Below are 16,785 nucleotides of genomic sequence, written 5' to 3' on the forward strand. Positions count from 1 at the left end.
TGTGACGCGACGGGATGAAGCGGCTCTGGCGACGGCGGCTTCGAGCGCGGCGCAGATTTCGCCGTAGATGGCGTCGGCGGCGGCGGCGAGATCATCATGAGCGGCGGGGACGAGCTGATCCATTTGTGAGTGATTGTGTGTGGAATTGTGTGTTTTTGTGTGTGTGTGAAGGTGGTGAAATGAAACAAAGGGAGGGAAGTATATATATAGACGCAGGGTCGGGTCGGGTCGGGCAGATGGGTTTGGAGCATCACACAATTTTTGTTGCGTGTGCGTGCGTGTGCGTGTGCGTGTGTGTGTGTGAGAATTGCAGAGAGAGAGAGAGGGGTGTTTTAATGCAGTACGTACTACAGTAGGATCTATATCATAGGGGTATAGGGTAAGGGATCCACCCATTATTTATGTCTATTAGTATATTGTAGCACAAATTGAAATGTTAGAAAACCAAATTTGGTCCCTAATTAATCATTGTCCCTAATTTTGTTATTCATTGTCCTAATTTTGTTTCCCTTTGGTCATGAAAAATATGAGGGTTGAGTGGTTTAATTAGAGTTTTCTTATGATTATATAGCTTTTATTATTATTAAAATTTGTTATTTTGGTCATATTCGAGAGTTGTCTTGGTCATATGACTCATATTCGAAAGTTGTCTGATGACTAAGAGATGATAGTCTTGGTTATATGAGTATAAGAGCATCCACAATGGCGGCGAGCAGACCGGCTAGCCGATCTCCGGCGCTCGCCGAACCATTGTAACCGGCGAGCGCCATTTCGGCGAAAAAATTGCCGGTCCGCTCGCCGCCATTGTGGGCTCCGGACCGGCGAGCGATTTTTTTTTATTTTTTAAAATTTTCGAAACACTATATATACGCGCTTTGCACTATATTGTGGGCTCCAGACATGTGGGACGAGTACCTCCACATCGGTGAGACGACTGCCCTTGAATGTATGAAGTATTTCAGTCAGGGCGTGATTGAAATTTTCCGTGATCAGTACCTTCGAAGTCCTACCCCCGAAGACTGCCAGGATCTGATGCACGGGGAGAAGCATGGGTTCCCAGGTATGTTAGGCAGCATAGATTGTATGCATTGGGAGTGGAAGAACTGTCCCGCTGCCTGGTAAGGGTTCTACACGACCTGCTACGAGGGAAATAATCCCACGATGATCCTCGAGGCCGTAGCTGACTACCGGCTGTGGATTTGGCATGCGTATTTTGGGATAGCCGGGTCGAACAACGACCTCAACGTCCTCAACTCGTCGCCCCTTTTCAACGAGCAGTGCCAGGGCGTCGGTCCGGCCATTAGTTTTGTCGTCAACGGCAACCGGCATGATATGGGCTACTACTTGGCAGATGGGATATACCCTAGGCGGCCCGTCTTTGTGAAGACGATCAGATGCGCATCCGATGAGAGGAAGACCTACTTTGCGGAATGGCAGGAGTCGACGTGGAGCGCGCATTTGGTGTGCTCCAGTAGTCTCGATGGGCTGCAATTAGGGGTCCAACGCTTTTGTGGCATATCGACTCCATTGCTGATATAATGTACGCATGTATTATCATGCACAACATGATTGTCGAAGATGAAGGTGTACAACTGACTAGTTGGGCCAACGACGATAATGAAGCCGGTCCAAGCCACGGCATGGCCGCCCCCAACGTATGAAGTGGGGTCCCGCACGATGAAGCCGGCCTTCTCCAAGCACATGCCGACATGCGCTAAACGGATGCTCATATTCGACTCCAAAAGGATTTAATTGAAGAGTTGTGGGCGCGGAGGACTGCACGGCGTTAGTTTTTTTTTATTATGTAATTTTTTTAAATGTACTTTTTTAAAATTTAAATAAAATTATTGGATTTTCCCGTATTTGTGTCGTCAATTTTATTCCGTATTTTGTGTGATTGTCAATTATTCAGCTTATATATTTTTGAGTGATGTGGCTAGGCTATTGCTGGGCTATTTGCTTGTCCTGATGATGTGGCAGAAGGATTTTTAGTGCTGATGATGTGGCAGGAGGAGTTTGTGGCTGGGCTATGACTGGACTATTGCTGAGCGAAAGCTATTGTGGATGCTCTAATAGTTTTATTGATATTTTTATGTTGGATTATTTTCGTAAGTCAAATACTACCGTGTTTCGTAAAGCCTATTCCCTCCGTCCACAAAAAATAGATCACTTTTGCCATTTTGGAACGTCCACGAAAAATAGATCACTTTCTTAAAATGGAAAGTTCATCTCTCATACTTTACTCACTTTTTCTCCTTCTCTCTCTTACTTTACCTACTTTTTCTCCTTCTCTCTTACCTTACCAATTATATATTAAAACTCGTGTCATACGCAAAGTGATCTGTTTTTTGGACGGATGGAGTATTATTTATATATGATGCGTGGATGGAACGAATAAATTGTTAATTTGATTGTTTTTATGATCCCAAAGAGTAGAAATTGGGATGAAATCAAAATAATGGAGAAGTTAAAATGGATGAAATATTGGAAATATTATCTTGCCAAAAGTTGTCAACTTAAGGCATTGATAATGAGATTTTCTAAAGTGTGTGTTAGCTAAACAATGATGACTTGCACTGACGAAATTAAAGCATAGTAATAAGATCTTTATACAAACAAGTCCTAAATATATGAGAAATAAATTTTAAAAGAAATAAACTAAAAGAAATCCTGATTATTCAAGGAAAAAAATATTAAAATCAATTAAATTGATTAATTAACAACTTTCCATCTACTTATTTTAATAAATTTTAAAAATAAATAAAATATTAAAATTACTTAAGAAATTTAGGAAATTCTAAGAAGTATAGGAAAATCAAACTAATTAGTCATATATGCATCGTTTTAACACATTAAAACTTACTACCGAGTAACAAGTAATACATATATGTATATTTTGTATCCATATCATAGTATAGATTTAAAATTCGTAATTACTAGTAACATTGATTTTTCTCTCACTTAATTATTAATTAATACTGTAAACTAAATCATGCCCATTTATCAAACAACTTCGAAAAGCCTCACCTCACACATACACACACACTCTCTCTCACACATTCCTTCTTCTTCACAAAAATTCCGGCGAAACTCGGCAATCCACCACCACAACCACCGCCGCAGCCCCTCCTTTTCTCATTATTATCGGGCGATCGACCAGCACGTCAGCTCCCGCCGCTACCGCCGTGGACTTGTGCTCGCCGCGCTCTTCTCAGCCTACACGCTACAACATCAAAGAGGCCTTATTCCTATTTGTTTATAAGGTCAACTCATTCTTCACCAATGTTGCATCTTCTTCTGCAGTGGCGCTTCTTCTTATTCGTCTTCCTCTTTCCATCTCACTCCACTTTTTTTGTAATGAGATCTGCAAGTTTGTTCGTTTTCCTTGAATTGGAATCTATGCATCTAAAATTGGATAATAGTTATTTGTGAGATATTGAAATTTGTCGTAGAATTGTTTGGTTAATTCACATGTATATATATGTTTTTTGTTTGATTTGGTTTCGTGATCAAGATTAGGTTTCGAAGAAACGTTTGATTTTTTTTTTCTGAAATGGAATTTGATGTGTAGTAACCGTTAATAAGCTCATAGATTTTATAAATATATATAAAATTATTACTTACTTATTGAGCAAGTATTTTGTGGATTGTGGATGAGTGTATGCCCCAAACAGTGGCATGTTTAGATTCTATAGTTTATATAGAAGGTACACAGCATATGAATACTTCATCTTGCAGATTACACAATAGATAAACCGTGATAATGTAGCGATAAACATGGCTTTGTGTGCTTTTATATATGTACATATAGATTCTTGTGGAATGTTGTCTGATATTTTCATCAGGTCACTAGAAGATTCGGATTAGAGATAATAGGAGCTCTCTGGAAAAGAATGACCTTTTGCCTTTTGGTTTGAGTATTCACAATGTCAGGGGTACTAAGTGTAAGTTTTTATCTCGTTGTAGCCCACTTGGTTAGAGTTTCTGATTCTGTCAATTAGCTAATTCATGCTTATGATATAATATATGTAAAATTAAGAATAGAAAACTAAATAGAATTTGACTGTTATACGCCGTGCCACTTAACTGAATAGGTTAATTTTTCTTTCCAATCTAAGTGCATTTGTTTTTGGATTACGTATAAACTAAATCAACATTGAAATGTGGACACAGTCTGGTTTGAATGGATCGAATTCAAATATTCCCGATAATGCTGGAAGAGCTTTTGCAACTTCCTTTTCTGCACAATCAGGTTCATCTGGAGCTGCCTTAAACCAGTCCGGTGGTATGCGCTATAAATTGCTTGAGTTGAGACTTGATATTTATTATCTATACGGATGAATGAAGTAAATAATGTATTTTCTCATCAGCAGGTAATCTTCAGGGGCTTCACAATATCCATAATAGCTTTAGCATGTCTAACATGCCCGGGCCTTATGCATCAAGAAATTCGGGAAATATTGGTGGTCTTCCAAATGGTGTTCAACAAGCTCCAGGAAGCGTGTCTAATGGGAGATATGGGATAAATAGTCTCCCTAATGCAATTTCTCAGGTAAATATATATATCTAGATTTGGTATGAGATTAATAATTTGATATAGTCCTTATCCTGGTGATGACCTTTTGATGCAGCTATCTTTGGGAAGTTCACATGGACATTCAGGTCTTAATAATACAGGGGGTATGAGTATTGATAGTTCAATTGGTTTGCATATGTTGTATTCTGTCCTGGGTTACAAGGACTAATTGGCACAACTGGATGCTTTTAGGCCCAGGTGTGCTTCCAAATATGGGAAATACAGGAAGAATTGCAAATACTATTGGTGGTCTTGTGGGCGGGGGCAATGCTTCAAGGGGGTCAAGCTCTACGGGCGTTGGAAACATCCCTGGTCTTGCTTCGCGTTTGAATCTGACAGGTAATTATTTGCTGTTTCTCGGTGCGATTTTCTGGTGGCTCTGACATGTATTGATCATAGCCTGATTTGAAAATAAAATGCATATCATGGGGATGCAGTTATGTCTTTAAAAATCAAGACATACTGCACATATATCATTCACTGAACTTTTACTAGTTGCTATAAAAAAAATTAAATTCTAACGGTGACTTTTCATCATTTGCTGGTATTGGATTTTGGAATGCTGTATCCGAATCTGCTATGTATTGCTTGAGAGAAGATATTTGAAATTATGGAATCCAAATCAGAGTCTGCATCTTTCCCTTTTTCTTAATACTATTGATTGACAGATTCATTTTTCAGCTCCGCAGGTGGTATCCATGCTGGGAAATTCTTATTCTGGTGCTGGTGTGCCACTTTCTCAAAACCAATTTCAAGCTGGGAATAATAGTTTTAGTTTTATGGCATTACTAAATGAGTCAAATGCCCATGACAATGCTACTTTTGATGTAAATGATTTTCCTCAGCTATCAGGGCGTCCCCCTTCAGCTGGTGGCTCTCATGGTCAAATAGGTTACTCAATTTACGAATTGTTTTTTGTTCCCTTTTGAAGTGGCAGAATTACTTATTTTCGAATCTCCTTGCTGTGAAGGTATGATGCAAAAGCATAACATCGGTTTTGGTCAGCAGAACCAAGAATTCAGCATCCAAAATGAAGATTTCCCTGCTTTACCGGGATACAAAGGTACTTCAATATCTGTAGTCTTCAAATTCTGGGATATGTTTACCACGGCTCTTTAGAGGGAACCAATCCAATTCTAGACGGAAGTCTAGATGGTCTGTGGTGTTCTATGTCATTCCATTTTCCTCAAAGAGATTCTAAGTGACTATTATTTCTCATTAAGTATCATATGCCGTTTATTGCATCAAAGATAGTATGGCAGTGGAATACCTTTTATAATCTTATGATAATAGAAATTTTAGATAAATGTTAGTAATATTTATATATAGACCAAGGCAATAACTCTCTTCTCTCATTAAATAACTGTCCATTATGGTTAAGGTCATACACATTAGACCTTTCCATTTTTAGCATAAATTTTGGAAAATGTCCGAAGTCCTCACCCTAGCTTGACTTCTGAGGAGTATTTACCCAATAAATATGTGATTTTCATGGAACACTAAATTGGCTGTCTGGCTGAACTTATAGATTGAAAATTTGAAATATGTAGTGTAGACCCACCAGAGGAAGGGCATGCTATTAGCCATTCTGGATGTAAAAGCTATGTAAAAGCAGACATTAAATTGACAATATATACTGGATGTAAATATAACATACACGGAAAGACATGCTCCTTTTAAATTTTGACCATTACATATGCTGGATCAAGTTGGTGATTTGTTTATTGGTTAGTGCCTTAGTGGTTTTAAGTCGATTTGTTCTGCAGGCGGTCTTAATGTTGGTGGTAGTGCTGAATATACCATGAATGCTCACCAAAAAGAACAAATCCACGACAATATGACAAATTTAATGCAGCAGTCTCAGCAATTATCTGTAAGTTACTGTACTTGAACAATTGCTTCATACATGACTCTGTGAGTGTGACCTAATGCTTGGATGCTTCTATTTTCCAGATGGGGAGGTCTTCTGGTTTTAATTTTGGTGGCTCATATTCATCACATCATCCTCAACAACATCGTGCTTCCTCAATAAATGGATCAGGGGTTTCCTATCTAACATCGGGCAACTCAGATCTTCATTTTCATGGTCCTGAGGTATGGGACAGCCTATGCTTGTTATTGCCGGAACTATTTGTGACTCAATGCTTCTCTTATTTTATAATGCGATGAACATCATTTGCCAAGGGCAATATAATAAGTCTGGCAATCATTGCTTTGGGACTTTTAATTGCTTGGGATCTTATGATAATCTTCTGCAACAGTATCAGCAATTCCAGCAGTCCCAATCTCGTTTCATAAATCCATTTAGAGATAAAGACATGAAAGCCACGCCGGGATCCCAAAGTGTACTGGATCAATATGGGATTGTTGGTCTGTTAAGCGTCATAAAAATGGTAAAGCCAGCATTGAGCACTCTTGCTCTGGGACTTGATCTGACGACCCTAGGTTTAAATTTGAACTCATCTGAGACTCTTAACAAGAAGTTTGCATCTCCGTGGTCCGATGAACCTGTCAGAGGAGAACCTGAGTTCAGTGTGCCGGAGTGCTATTATGCTAAACAGACTCCCCCTTTAAAGGTGAGATTACTATGTTTTAGCTTCAATGTGCAAGAATACTTTGTTTTATTACACTAATCAAGCTCCTCCACAAGACCACAACCGAAAGCAAGATTGTCTATTCTCTTTTTTTTGTGCGAGCAGGGGGAAGAATATTACTTTGTTACCATCCTCTCTAAGGGTGTTTTATTTGTATTTACAGCAAACCTATTTCGCAAGATTCCGTCCAGAAACATTATTTTACATCTTTTACAGGTACCGAGTTATCAGTTTCTCAGACAATTCAATATTTATAATGACTAATGATCACACTAATTATGTAATTCTAATTTCCTTTTATAGCATGCCAAAAGATGAGGCACAACTTTTTGCAGCAAACGAACTGTAAGTTTCTATATTCCTTATTCTTAGTCTCTCTTTTCAGCTTTTCCTCACACGGCACACATATTTAGAAGTGAAATTCCATTAATGTAAAGGTAATAATGAAAGTTTAGCCCGCTGTTTTCCATTACAGTTGAAAATCACGTGGAGACGAGTGATAAATATAGTTTGTTCAAAGCTTCAACGACTGGCTTTACCTACTTGTATAAATATGAGTGAGCTTGGTACACACTTAAAGTATTCTCTCCATCCACAAAATATAGTCCCTTTTGCCATTTTGGTAGGTCCAACACATTAGCCCCTCTCCATTTTTAGATACTAACGATAACATCTTGCCATCAATATATCAACTTATTTGCCCTTTCTACTACATGACCCACCACTTTATTCACTTACAATACAGTTTTTAATGATTACTAACATTACCTTTAAGGTGGTACATTTTCTCCACTCACAATACTCCAACCACTTTTATTAAAACCCGCACCGCACCACCCTTAGGCCTTTTTGGTGGACGGAGGGAGTAAGAAAATATCGTGTTTATATTATGGGAAAGTTTGCCACCTTTACAAGATTGTGAAGAAAGAGATGGATTTGGAATGGTGATTTTCATAACACGGAGTGCATGAGTAGGACACATTATGGAGGGGGCTCATTTGCTTATAGTTCAAGACTTGAAAGGGTTAGGTTCAACCTTGCGAGATAGCTTTGGGCTGTATGTAGTTACGTACCTTGACTTTTTTAGATGCCTGTTTTCTTTTTAGAAACAATATAAACTATTGGAAACCCAGGGTTGGCTCTGTTAACAAGATACTGTTGATGAATCATATCTGAACGCCACGTCTTTACAATTTTGTTGCAGGTACAACAGAGGATGGTTTTACCACAAAGATCTGAGGTTATGGTTTACGCGGGTGAAGAATATGGAACCTCTTGTCAAAACAAACAGTTACGAGAGGGGTTGCTACTTCTGTTTCGACCCCAATCTGTGGCAAACAGCAAGAAAGGTTTGTATTACATGGTTTTAAATATGTTTTGGCTGTATATGTTTCGTGTAGGTCGAGGAATAAGTGGATGTTCCTCTTGTTGCAGGATAACTTCGTCCTGCAATATGAAATGGTTGAGAAAAGACCTGCGCTACCTCAGCAATAACCGTATTATTCCCCCAGTCTCCCTCGCTGTCTAATCCACTATTTAGAGTTGTATACATCATAACAGAGAATATTGTTCCCGTTTTGGATGATGTTCGATGTGCCACCTTTCAGAGGAGCATGTCATGATAGAGTAAATTTCTGTAATACGATGTCGCCTCTACGAGCGTGTCATGATATTAGATATGTTGCAGTGCAGGATAGAGTAAATTTCTGTAATCTGATTCAGATATTGTGCTTATTTGGCTGAATTTTGTGAAGAAAAGATGTTATGTTATTCAAATTTCTGATGGTTTTGTCTTGCGAGATAATGACTTATGAGGCACCTTGTGTTTTCTAATGAAAGGTCGGAAAATTTTGCCAAATTTGGAATTCGAATCCACGACCATGATTCCTTCAATATGGTTATGAATGTTTCATATCTACAAAATAATTTTGACCAACAAAGCCCTCATCTTTTATCTTTGTTCAAGTCTTTACATGTATACACTAAGTATTAACATATAAAATTAATTTTAATATTTAATTTTAGTTTTTAAAAACAGTTTTAATCTTGATGTTAATCTAGACACGTTATAAGCGGGCCATAAATATATTATATCCTCGTAAAAATTGTTCAATCTTTACTTTGGCATGTATATTTACTTGGCAACATAATATAAATTTTCAATTAAATCAATAGCTGAAATTAAGGAGGAGGCGCGTTGAGGAGAATATGTACTATTTTAATTTAATAATATATTTTTATAAAAATATGTGATTTTTTTAAATACTACCTATGAAGTATTTATACACTACTATTGTCTTTAGACTTTTTTTATTGAATTTTGAGGTAAATATATTCTTTTAATGGGTATGATATTTTAAAGGTGGAGAGCTCAATTGATAAGATATTAGTATGACATGTTTACAACGAAACCAAGATCATCATTACAATGTTACAAAATCAAATTCCAAAAATCTAAAACAAGTAGTTACTACAATATTATACTTTTGATAAATATAACGGCAAATTATTGGAAAAATCACGAAGTATGGTAAAATTTTGGATGATCATGCAACTTTGAAAATTAGTCGAAAAAATATGAAGTTTGAATTGTTGTAATTACTGCTCGCAACAAAAGTAATTGGTGAAACTATATTTGATATGACGTTTAGAAATCATATATGAACGTCGTAAACAATGAGTTAAAATAATGTCGGCTTCTTATAAAGAAAATAACGGCAATTCATTGAAAAGTATTAATATTAATATTATGTTAGGAGTACATGTAGGATGTGAATTGAAAACAAACCCAAACCGTTGAAGCTAAATAATTATATTCGAATTGTAACATATTACTCCTATATTATTTAAGGCAATAATTTTTAACTTTATACAATTGTTGTATTTTTCAAAATCTTCTTTAAGAGGCCTTTATTGTGAGTTAATTTTGGACCTGTAACAAAACACAATAAGGCTTAGAAATTCACTAATTTACAAAATTAGAAATGGATTAATTTTGATGGACGGACTAAAATAATAAAATAATGACAAAATTAAACTATTTTTTGAATGACGAATGGAGTATTTACAGATATAATCAACGCTTAGAAAAGAAACCACAAAATGGCACTATTTAGTAGTATTCCAAAAATGTAGAATAACAATTGAAAAAATGTACACTGCTATGAGATATGTGTAGAAAATCTGTGTAGGCCATATTCCTCTATCAATTATCATCAATCTATATTCAACTAAAGCTATATTCAAAACCTGTGTATGACTCGACAAGTGAAGCCTTCTTACCGCCTCGAAAAGCTACACTCTTCACGAAAATGTCCACTCTTTCGACTCAATAGAACGGTATTGATTGGCCCATATCAAGCAGAGTTGTAAGTAACTATACACTGACCTTAATCATCGGGGTCCATTTCCTCGTCCTGCTCCATGGAGGGAATCGTCTCAGCTTGGCTACTTTCATCAGATTCTATAATATCTGTATCAGTTTCATCTTCTTGTGCTTCGGTATCCTCATCGCTGCTCTCTCGTGGCCCAGCTCGTGCAATTCCGTTGGGGCACTCATCTTGCCCTTCGTATATGGTTTTATATTTACTGCTCTTCTGCAACTGCTTAAGATCAGCACGCTTGATGGTTGTGCATAAGCACTCGGGCAGGGGGTGCGAAAGAAATGACTTTGGTTTCACCCGACGAAACCCTTTCATAATGCCGTCTTCTCCCATGCTTTTGTTGAGGTGTTCTCTTACAGCAAGAGTCCAATTGCGTGGAGGACGGTAAATGTGATCGCTGGTGGTGTTTAAGAGTTCGGTAATATATTTCCTGCATAAATGTACAGGAAAATGTCATTGACGGGGTAACAATTTTACGAAACATGATCAAGAAACACCATAGTCCCCAGCATCCCAGAAAAAGCTAAGGACTCAGAGCAAAACACAAAAAAAAAGTAAGCAAACTCTTAAATAAATCAAATTCAGGCAATATACCTGTCGGGTCTATATGTTCTAGTTGAGGCCATATCGAACAACCTATGTCCCATGACTAAGCTGGAAAAATCTGCAGATCCACTACCATCATTGTCGAAACCAGGAAAGAATGCGTCAGCCTTCAGAGAGACTATATAATCAAGAGCATCCCATAGCAAACGATGAGCTTGGTCCCTTAAATCATTTGGGGAAGGGTCTGGTTCTGAATCTTTTTCCAAAATCCACCCATACCAGCCTTCTCTCTCATGTCCATAAATAGGCCTATCAGGAGGCGGAGGGAGAGGACGGGGACGCGGACCAGCCCTTTTCCAATCTTCTTTTGGCTGCTTTGCACTCTTTTTTGCTGGAAATACATAAGAATCCGTGGGAAGTTGGTTTTCCCAGCCAATTACATTTGCCAACTCTTGTTTACTGCACAAAGAAGTTCGATCCACTAAATTGGCGTACATGGCACGTAAAGGAATCAGTACTCTTTGACCACCAAAGGTTTCAGAACCTGCCAAGTATATTCTTGTTCTAGGAGGGTAACCCATAGCTCGAAGGAGAAGTCCAACCTAAATTGTTTTAGATATGGAATTAGCATCATGCTTCAAGTAGGAATATATAATAGCAAATTGCTGTATGACTCATGTTTGATTCCATAGACCGTATGTTAAAGCTTTTGACCGAGAATGCTGTTATTTTCCTCTTTTTATCTTACAAAAATAACTAGATAACATTTTAAGCAAATGGAAGAAGTAAAAAACAGTCAAGAACTTCCAGATAACGCATATACATATCTCAATCTAGCAGAACAAAGAACAGCTAAGAACCTACTACATCAATAGGCAAGGACTGAAGCACAAAATACTAACACGACACTTTCTTAACTATTAACATAAATACCCAGACTAGAAGACAAAAAGAAAGGAAACACGAGAAAGTAATACCTCTTCTGGCATCAGTGGGCAAGAACCATTTCCCTTTCTAGCATATGAATCCACACTTAGCTCTTCTACAACTAATCCTTGTTTAATCATCTGTGCTCGACGGTACTGAATAAGTTCCGTGTGTATGTCCTGTTCAGAAAAAATAAGATTTTGAGAGTAGGACGAAGTTTATATAAGTATAAAATAAACCAACAAAGTCCATAGTAATAATCTTGTGCTTGCAGCAAGTGTATATCCTCCCATAACTATGTGAAAGACTTATGCATCACTTATTTTGTCTCCATTCCAAAGTAACACTGCTTTTGAATTCAATTTCTTTTTTTTCTGTCACTAAATGTATTATATTTGTAAAAATTACTATTAATCTTTAGTTACAATAGCTAAACAATCCATCACCGTATTATGACCCACAAACCAATACAAGATACATTGAGTTTTCAACTAACCACAAGCAAATAGCATACAAAATCGAATGCACAGTTGAAGATACTTCCAAAATATAACCTCAATTGTTCAAAATACACATTTTTTTCTCTAAATATCCAATCCCACCACCTCTATTAAAAAAACTGAGAATGAAAGGGGAAAAGTGGAAGAAAAGAAACAAATAAAGAAAAACCATGAGCATTGAGAATCAAGACGCATTAACAACCTGAAAAAGTTCAGCACAACCATGATAAGCTAGGGTCTCTCTCTTCAACCCGGGATTGTAAGCAATATATGGTTGACCAGAACCTTGTAGCCTGTAGAATGGAACTACATGTCAGAAGCTAATACTACAGCAGCTGTTTAAAGATGTGCATAAAAACCAAAGATTACTCGCCTTGCTACCATTTGATGAGCAACTTCCAAAATTTCTGCACGAAAACGCAGCACATGAAATCCAACTTGGCACCTGAGCCTCTGGTACTCGACCAAGCTTGAGGGGAGGATGGGCTGATCAGAAATATAGAGCAAAGGTTACAAGACAAAAGCCACTATCAATCATCAAAAGATGGGTTTTACCCTCATGGTAGCTTAGTTGTCAGCTTTCCTGACAAAACTCACAACATTTTTACTCAAACAATATGACAAACTATTTACAATTTCACTTTTTGACTGGACTTAGACACTGATTCCTAATCGTTTGACCTGCAGACTTGATAGTACCCAGGAACTAAAATAATATCAGGTGAACATAGTTTCTGTACAACAAGTCAAAGAATGCAATGAAAAAAGACAATTACACATATGTAGTACCTGTAGGCCTCCTCCATCATTAAGTATTAGGCCAATGACCTTCGCACTCTTTAGTTTTGGTAAAACTTCTTGCAGATAAAATTTTGGAGAGGAAGACCTCTTGGGTTTGAAGACTGGATATTGTTTCTGTTTCCGGCCCTCCATCAACTGAGATGGTAGGCTCTTTACAACGATTACATCACTTGCCAGAGCATCCACAAAATGTTCTTCGTCATAAAGGTAAGAAAAACTCTTGAAGCTGGAACTGTGGAGTATTAAATGCAATTCAGTAATTGGAAATGCTCCTGGAGTATTAATGATTTCTACATAAACTTAATAAAAACCTGACGCCTTTTGATTGAAGGCTCTGTTGGATCTCTGGTATGACTAGGGTGGCATTTAGAAGCCTCGCCACAGCAACAAGATCGCAGATCTAGCAAAGTTAAAACCAATTAAAACATCACATTAACCACGAAATGTGAATCAAAAGAATAGAAAAGTAAAGTGAGAATACCGAGGTTCTAATCTTCTCAAAGCCGCCATGAATTTTAGCATAAATGAAACCATTGTTCTGTTTATTGGGAACTGAAACAAAGATGCCATTAGATCTCAGATTTGAAAAAATAGCAGTAGTTCACACATAAGAATATATCACAGAGAGATCATTTAAGCAAGCTGCAAACCACCTCCCTTCAACTTAAAGTTAATTGAATATATCAAGGGTTCATATAAAGCTAAAATTACAAGTGTGGATTTTCTAATTGCAATCACTTAGTAAGTTCAATACAGCATCAGTAACAATTATAGGAAAACTGAATTGCCTCAACACCTAGTGAACAATGAATTCTTATCAAGCTTATACTAGCCTATTTGCTAAGAATAGAAAGTGCATGAAACATTTCAAATTGAAGGATTGGTACTCTAGTTCAAGAAAGATCTTCAATTGAGCATATAAAGACGGTCCAAAGGAAGTGACAGAAAAGTACATATTACTTCAAGAGTACATGAATTAGGACATTGTTCTTATGGATGATGTTGAAATCAATTTCAACCTGGTTCTTAGTCAGATCCTAAGTAGAATGGGTTTAGATTACCCAGTTATAGGCTCTAACATCCTATCTATCCTCAGAAAAGCGGCTTTGGTTTCGTGTAGCACTAGTAGTAGGTCAAAGTGTCTGGAAGTTTCATGCTAATCCATGCAAACTATGAATTCATTGTCCCTAGCATACTGCGTAAGCTATACCCTCAAATCATTCAGCCTAAAATTTGTTTCAACTTGTATATACGGAAATGCAATAACTTTTTTTTTCTCTTCAACGCTATTTTGAGGCAATCTTAAAGCTGCACATTAAAGAAATTTAGTAATTCATGAGAATCAAAGTATAAACTCCTTCAAGCTGTGCAAATTTGCACCATCATTTGTTTAAATTCACAAATATAAGAAAATTTAAACGGCAAGAAAAAGTCCCAGAGCTGAAACAGACAATGCACGATCACACAAAACATGAAGATTATCCGAAACATAACCAACAAACTCAGTTAAGAACAAGATTCATACAAGTACCACAATTAGAAACTCATGAATCCTATAGCAACAACTTGGACAAATTACCGAGATATGGAGTACTTCTTGGGTTTGCATACGGCTGTAAGTGATCCAAAGCATTGACTCTTCCCCACAACCTTCTATAACCAGCACCCTACACTCGCATTGACAAACATCCATGTATCAACAACACATTCCAAAAGAGAACCATACAAGCTTCTTCATCAGTGAAAATAAAGCACCCAGCAATTATTCACCTTTCTGATGGGGCCATCAAAGTGAGTTAAATCCTCAGTGAAAGCAGTGACTCCACTGTACATCACAAGACCGGCACTCGACTTTGCAAGGAACAAATGCACCAATATCGAAGTAAACGACAACACTAGTCCAGCAAGAGCCACCCATTTTATCTTCGATTTCATTTTAATCCTTTCAGACCACGCCATACCAAACCAATCTCCAACACTCTCTCACCCTACAACTGCAATGCAGAATCAACAAACCCACAGTAACTAAATCAAATAGCCATCCAACACAAGCAAATCAACACCAACCGCAATTGCAATATATGAATACTGCCCAGCCTAACGTGATCTGGATTGAGTTCAACCAAATCCCGATCAAACAAATTGCAACAGAAATAAAATCCAAAAACGAGCAAATAAGTAGAAAACCTGCATCGTAGCTCAGCTACAGTGCGCCAAGTAACAAGTTAAACAGCTGATTAAAGAGAAAGGAAGATCAATTCCCAATGCAGCAAGCACCAATGCAGATTTAATAACCCCACAAAAAAAATCCGGGTTTCGTCAAAATCACGAAACATTTGAATATTAAATTGTATTTCTTTTATTGGATCGATGCCGCGATGGAATCCCCCATAAAATTTGAAGGATTGATTCAATTTCAGCTTCGCTTTGTGAAGAGTGAGAGATGGAGTGAATTGGGGTTTAGAGATTTACAGTGTTGAGATGGCAGTCGGCAGCTCCGATCATTCGATATTTTTATGAATTTTTTCTCGTAAATTTTATTACTCTATAATTTTTAACTTTCATATCCCACTGAAACAATTAGTAATAATATTTTAAGAAAAAGATAGATTTTTATAGTTTTATTATAGTAAGTACTTTTTAATGTTCTTAATTTGTTCATAATGGTGCATTGGTTTATTTATTTCATATTTATCCGCAATTATATTCGTAAACCAGCTTCTAATAACGAATAAAAAGTTCTCTTAAAAAAGAATGAAAAATATCACTATGTTTCAACTTGTTCTCATGTGATGTACTATCTTAACTTATGAAATATTATTATGCAAATTTTATTTAATATAATTAGATTTGAAACCACAATCAAATTTAACAAAAGCTCAAATTATTTAGCATATAACAACCATAGAACATTAGCAGCACACATTAAATTCTCATACTTTACAATCTATCGAATTTCAATACACAATATTTTAATACACAATATTGGAATATTGTTATACTCTATAGTTCTATTTATACGTATATCAAAAACTATTCTATAGTATATCGAATTTATCTATGTATTAGAATACTTTTATGTCATACCATTTCATTTAGAGTATTCAGTCTATACTACGGATGCATTGAAAGTTTCAATATATAACGTATATTCGATTTATCACGACATTTTAAAATTTATATTGCTATTGTATCAAAACTTACACTATATGGTATCAAACCGTATTGAAAATCTGGTATGTCGAAAAATTGTACTCCCTCCGTTCCATTGTAGTGGGGGCATTTCTTTTCGGCACGGAGATTAAGAAAGTAGAGAGATGAAGAGAGAATAAAGTAAGAGAGAGTAAAATAAGTGAGAAGAAATGTGTTAACTTTTACTAAAAAGGGAAATGACTCCACTACTATGGAATGTACCAAAATGGCAAAATGACTCTACTACTATGGAACGGAGGGAGTAA

At 36.8% G+C, this 16,785-nt stretch overlaps 2 protein-coding genes and 1 non-coding gene across 6 annotated transcripts; 1 reads left to right on the forward strand and 2 right to left on the reverse strand.

Moving 5' to 3' along the window:
- Positions 1-3,014: 3,014 nt before the first annotated feature.
- Positions 3,015-8,946, forward strand: LOC121800124 (probable NOT transcription complex subunit VIP2). Of its 4 annotated transcripts, none has more exons than XM_042199697.1 (15): positions 3,015-3,263; positions 3,846-3,944; positions 4,174-4,285; positions 4,371-4,552; positions 4,632-4,680; positions 4,769-4,915; positions 5,258-5,467; positions 5,547-5,639; positions 6,343-6,449; positions 6,530-6,670; positions 6,838-7,152; positions 7,334-7,386; positions 7,474-7,515; positions 8,375-8,519; positions 8,605-8,946. In XM_042199697.1, the coding sequence occupies exons 2-15, from the start codon at positions 3,927-3,929 to the stop codon at positions 8,662-8,664; spliced, it is 1,674 nt and encodes a 557-aa protein (XP_042055631.1). In that variant the 5' UTR covers positions 3,015-3,263; positions 3,846-3,926; the 3' UTR covers positions 8,665-8,946. The 4 variants fall into 4 exon arrangements, with proteins under 4 accessions (XP_042055631.1, XP_042055633.1, XP_042055632.1 ...); XM_042199699.1 differs by having other exon boundaries at positions 4,374-4,552; XM_042199698.1 differs by having other exon boundaries at positions 3,854-3,944.
- LOC121801676 lies at positions 4,202-4,282 on the reverse strand. Its single transcript, XR_006050620.1, has one exon. It is a non-coding gene; the product is annotated as a small nucleolar RNA snoR35 (small nucleolar RNA).
- A 1,237-nt stretch (positions 8,947-10,183) lies between the features above and the next one.
- Positions 10,184-15,845, reverse strand: LOC121800125 (protein EMBRYO SAC DEVELOPMENT ARREST 30-like). Its single transcript, XM_042199701.1, has 11 exons — positions 15,515-15,845; positions 15,098-15,321; positions 14,907-14,994; positions 13,809-13,879; positions 13,639-13,727; positions 13,316-13,559; positions 12,900-13,012; positions 12,729-12,819; positions 12,077-12,205; positions 11,148-11,701; positions 10,184-10,983 (listed from the first exon to the last, which is right to left on the reverse strand). The coding sequence occupies exons 2-11, from the start codon at positions 15,284-15,286 to the stop codon at positions 10,560-10,562; spliced, it is 1,992 nt and encodes a 663-aa protein (XP_042055635.1). The 5' UTR covers positions 15,287-15,321; positions 15,515-15,845; the 3' UTR covers positions 10,184-10,559.
- Positions 15,846-16,785: the final 940 nt, after the last annotated feature.

Source organism: Salvia splendens, chromosome 4, assembly GCF_004379255.2.
Source record: "Salvia splendens isolate huo1 chromosome 4, SspV2, whole genome shotgun sequence".
In the NCBI taxonomy this organism is placed as follows: Eukaryota; Viridiplantae; Streptophyta; class Magnoliopsida; order Lamiales; family Lamiaceae; genus Salvia; species Salvia splendens.

Excerpts from the sequence above, each read along its gene's own strand:
- LOC121800124 (XM_042199697.1), top strand. Across the intron at positions 4,681-4,768 it reads AGGTCTTAATAATACAGGGG|GCCCAGGTGTGCTTCCAAAT; the intron begins GTATGAGTATTG and ends GGATGCTTTTAG. Across the intron at positions 8,520-8,604 it reads TGTGGCAAACAGCAAGAAAG|GATAACTTCGTCCTGCAATA; the intron begins GTTTGTATTACA and ends CTCTTGTTGCAG.
- LOC121800125 (XM_042199701.1), bottom strand. The coding sequence starts at position 15,286 with ATGGCGTGGTCTGAAAGGATTAAAATGAAATCGAAGATAAAATGGGTG. Across the intron at positions 13,728-13,808 it reads TTGAGAAGATTAGAACCTCG|ATCTGCGATCTTGTTGCTGT; the intron begins GTATTCTCACTT and ends TAACTTTGCTAG. Across the intron at positions 12,820-12,899 it reads GCTCATCAAATGGTAGCAAG|GCTACAAGGTTCTGGTCAAC; the intron begins GCGAGTAATCTT and ends TCCATTCTACAG.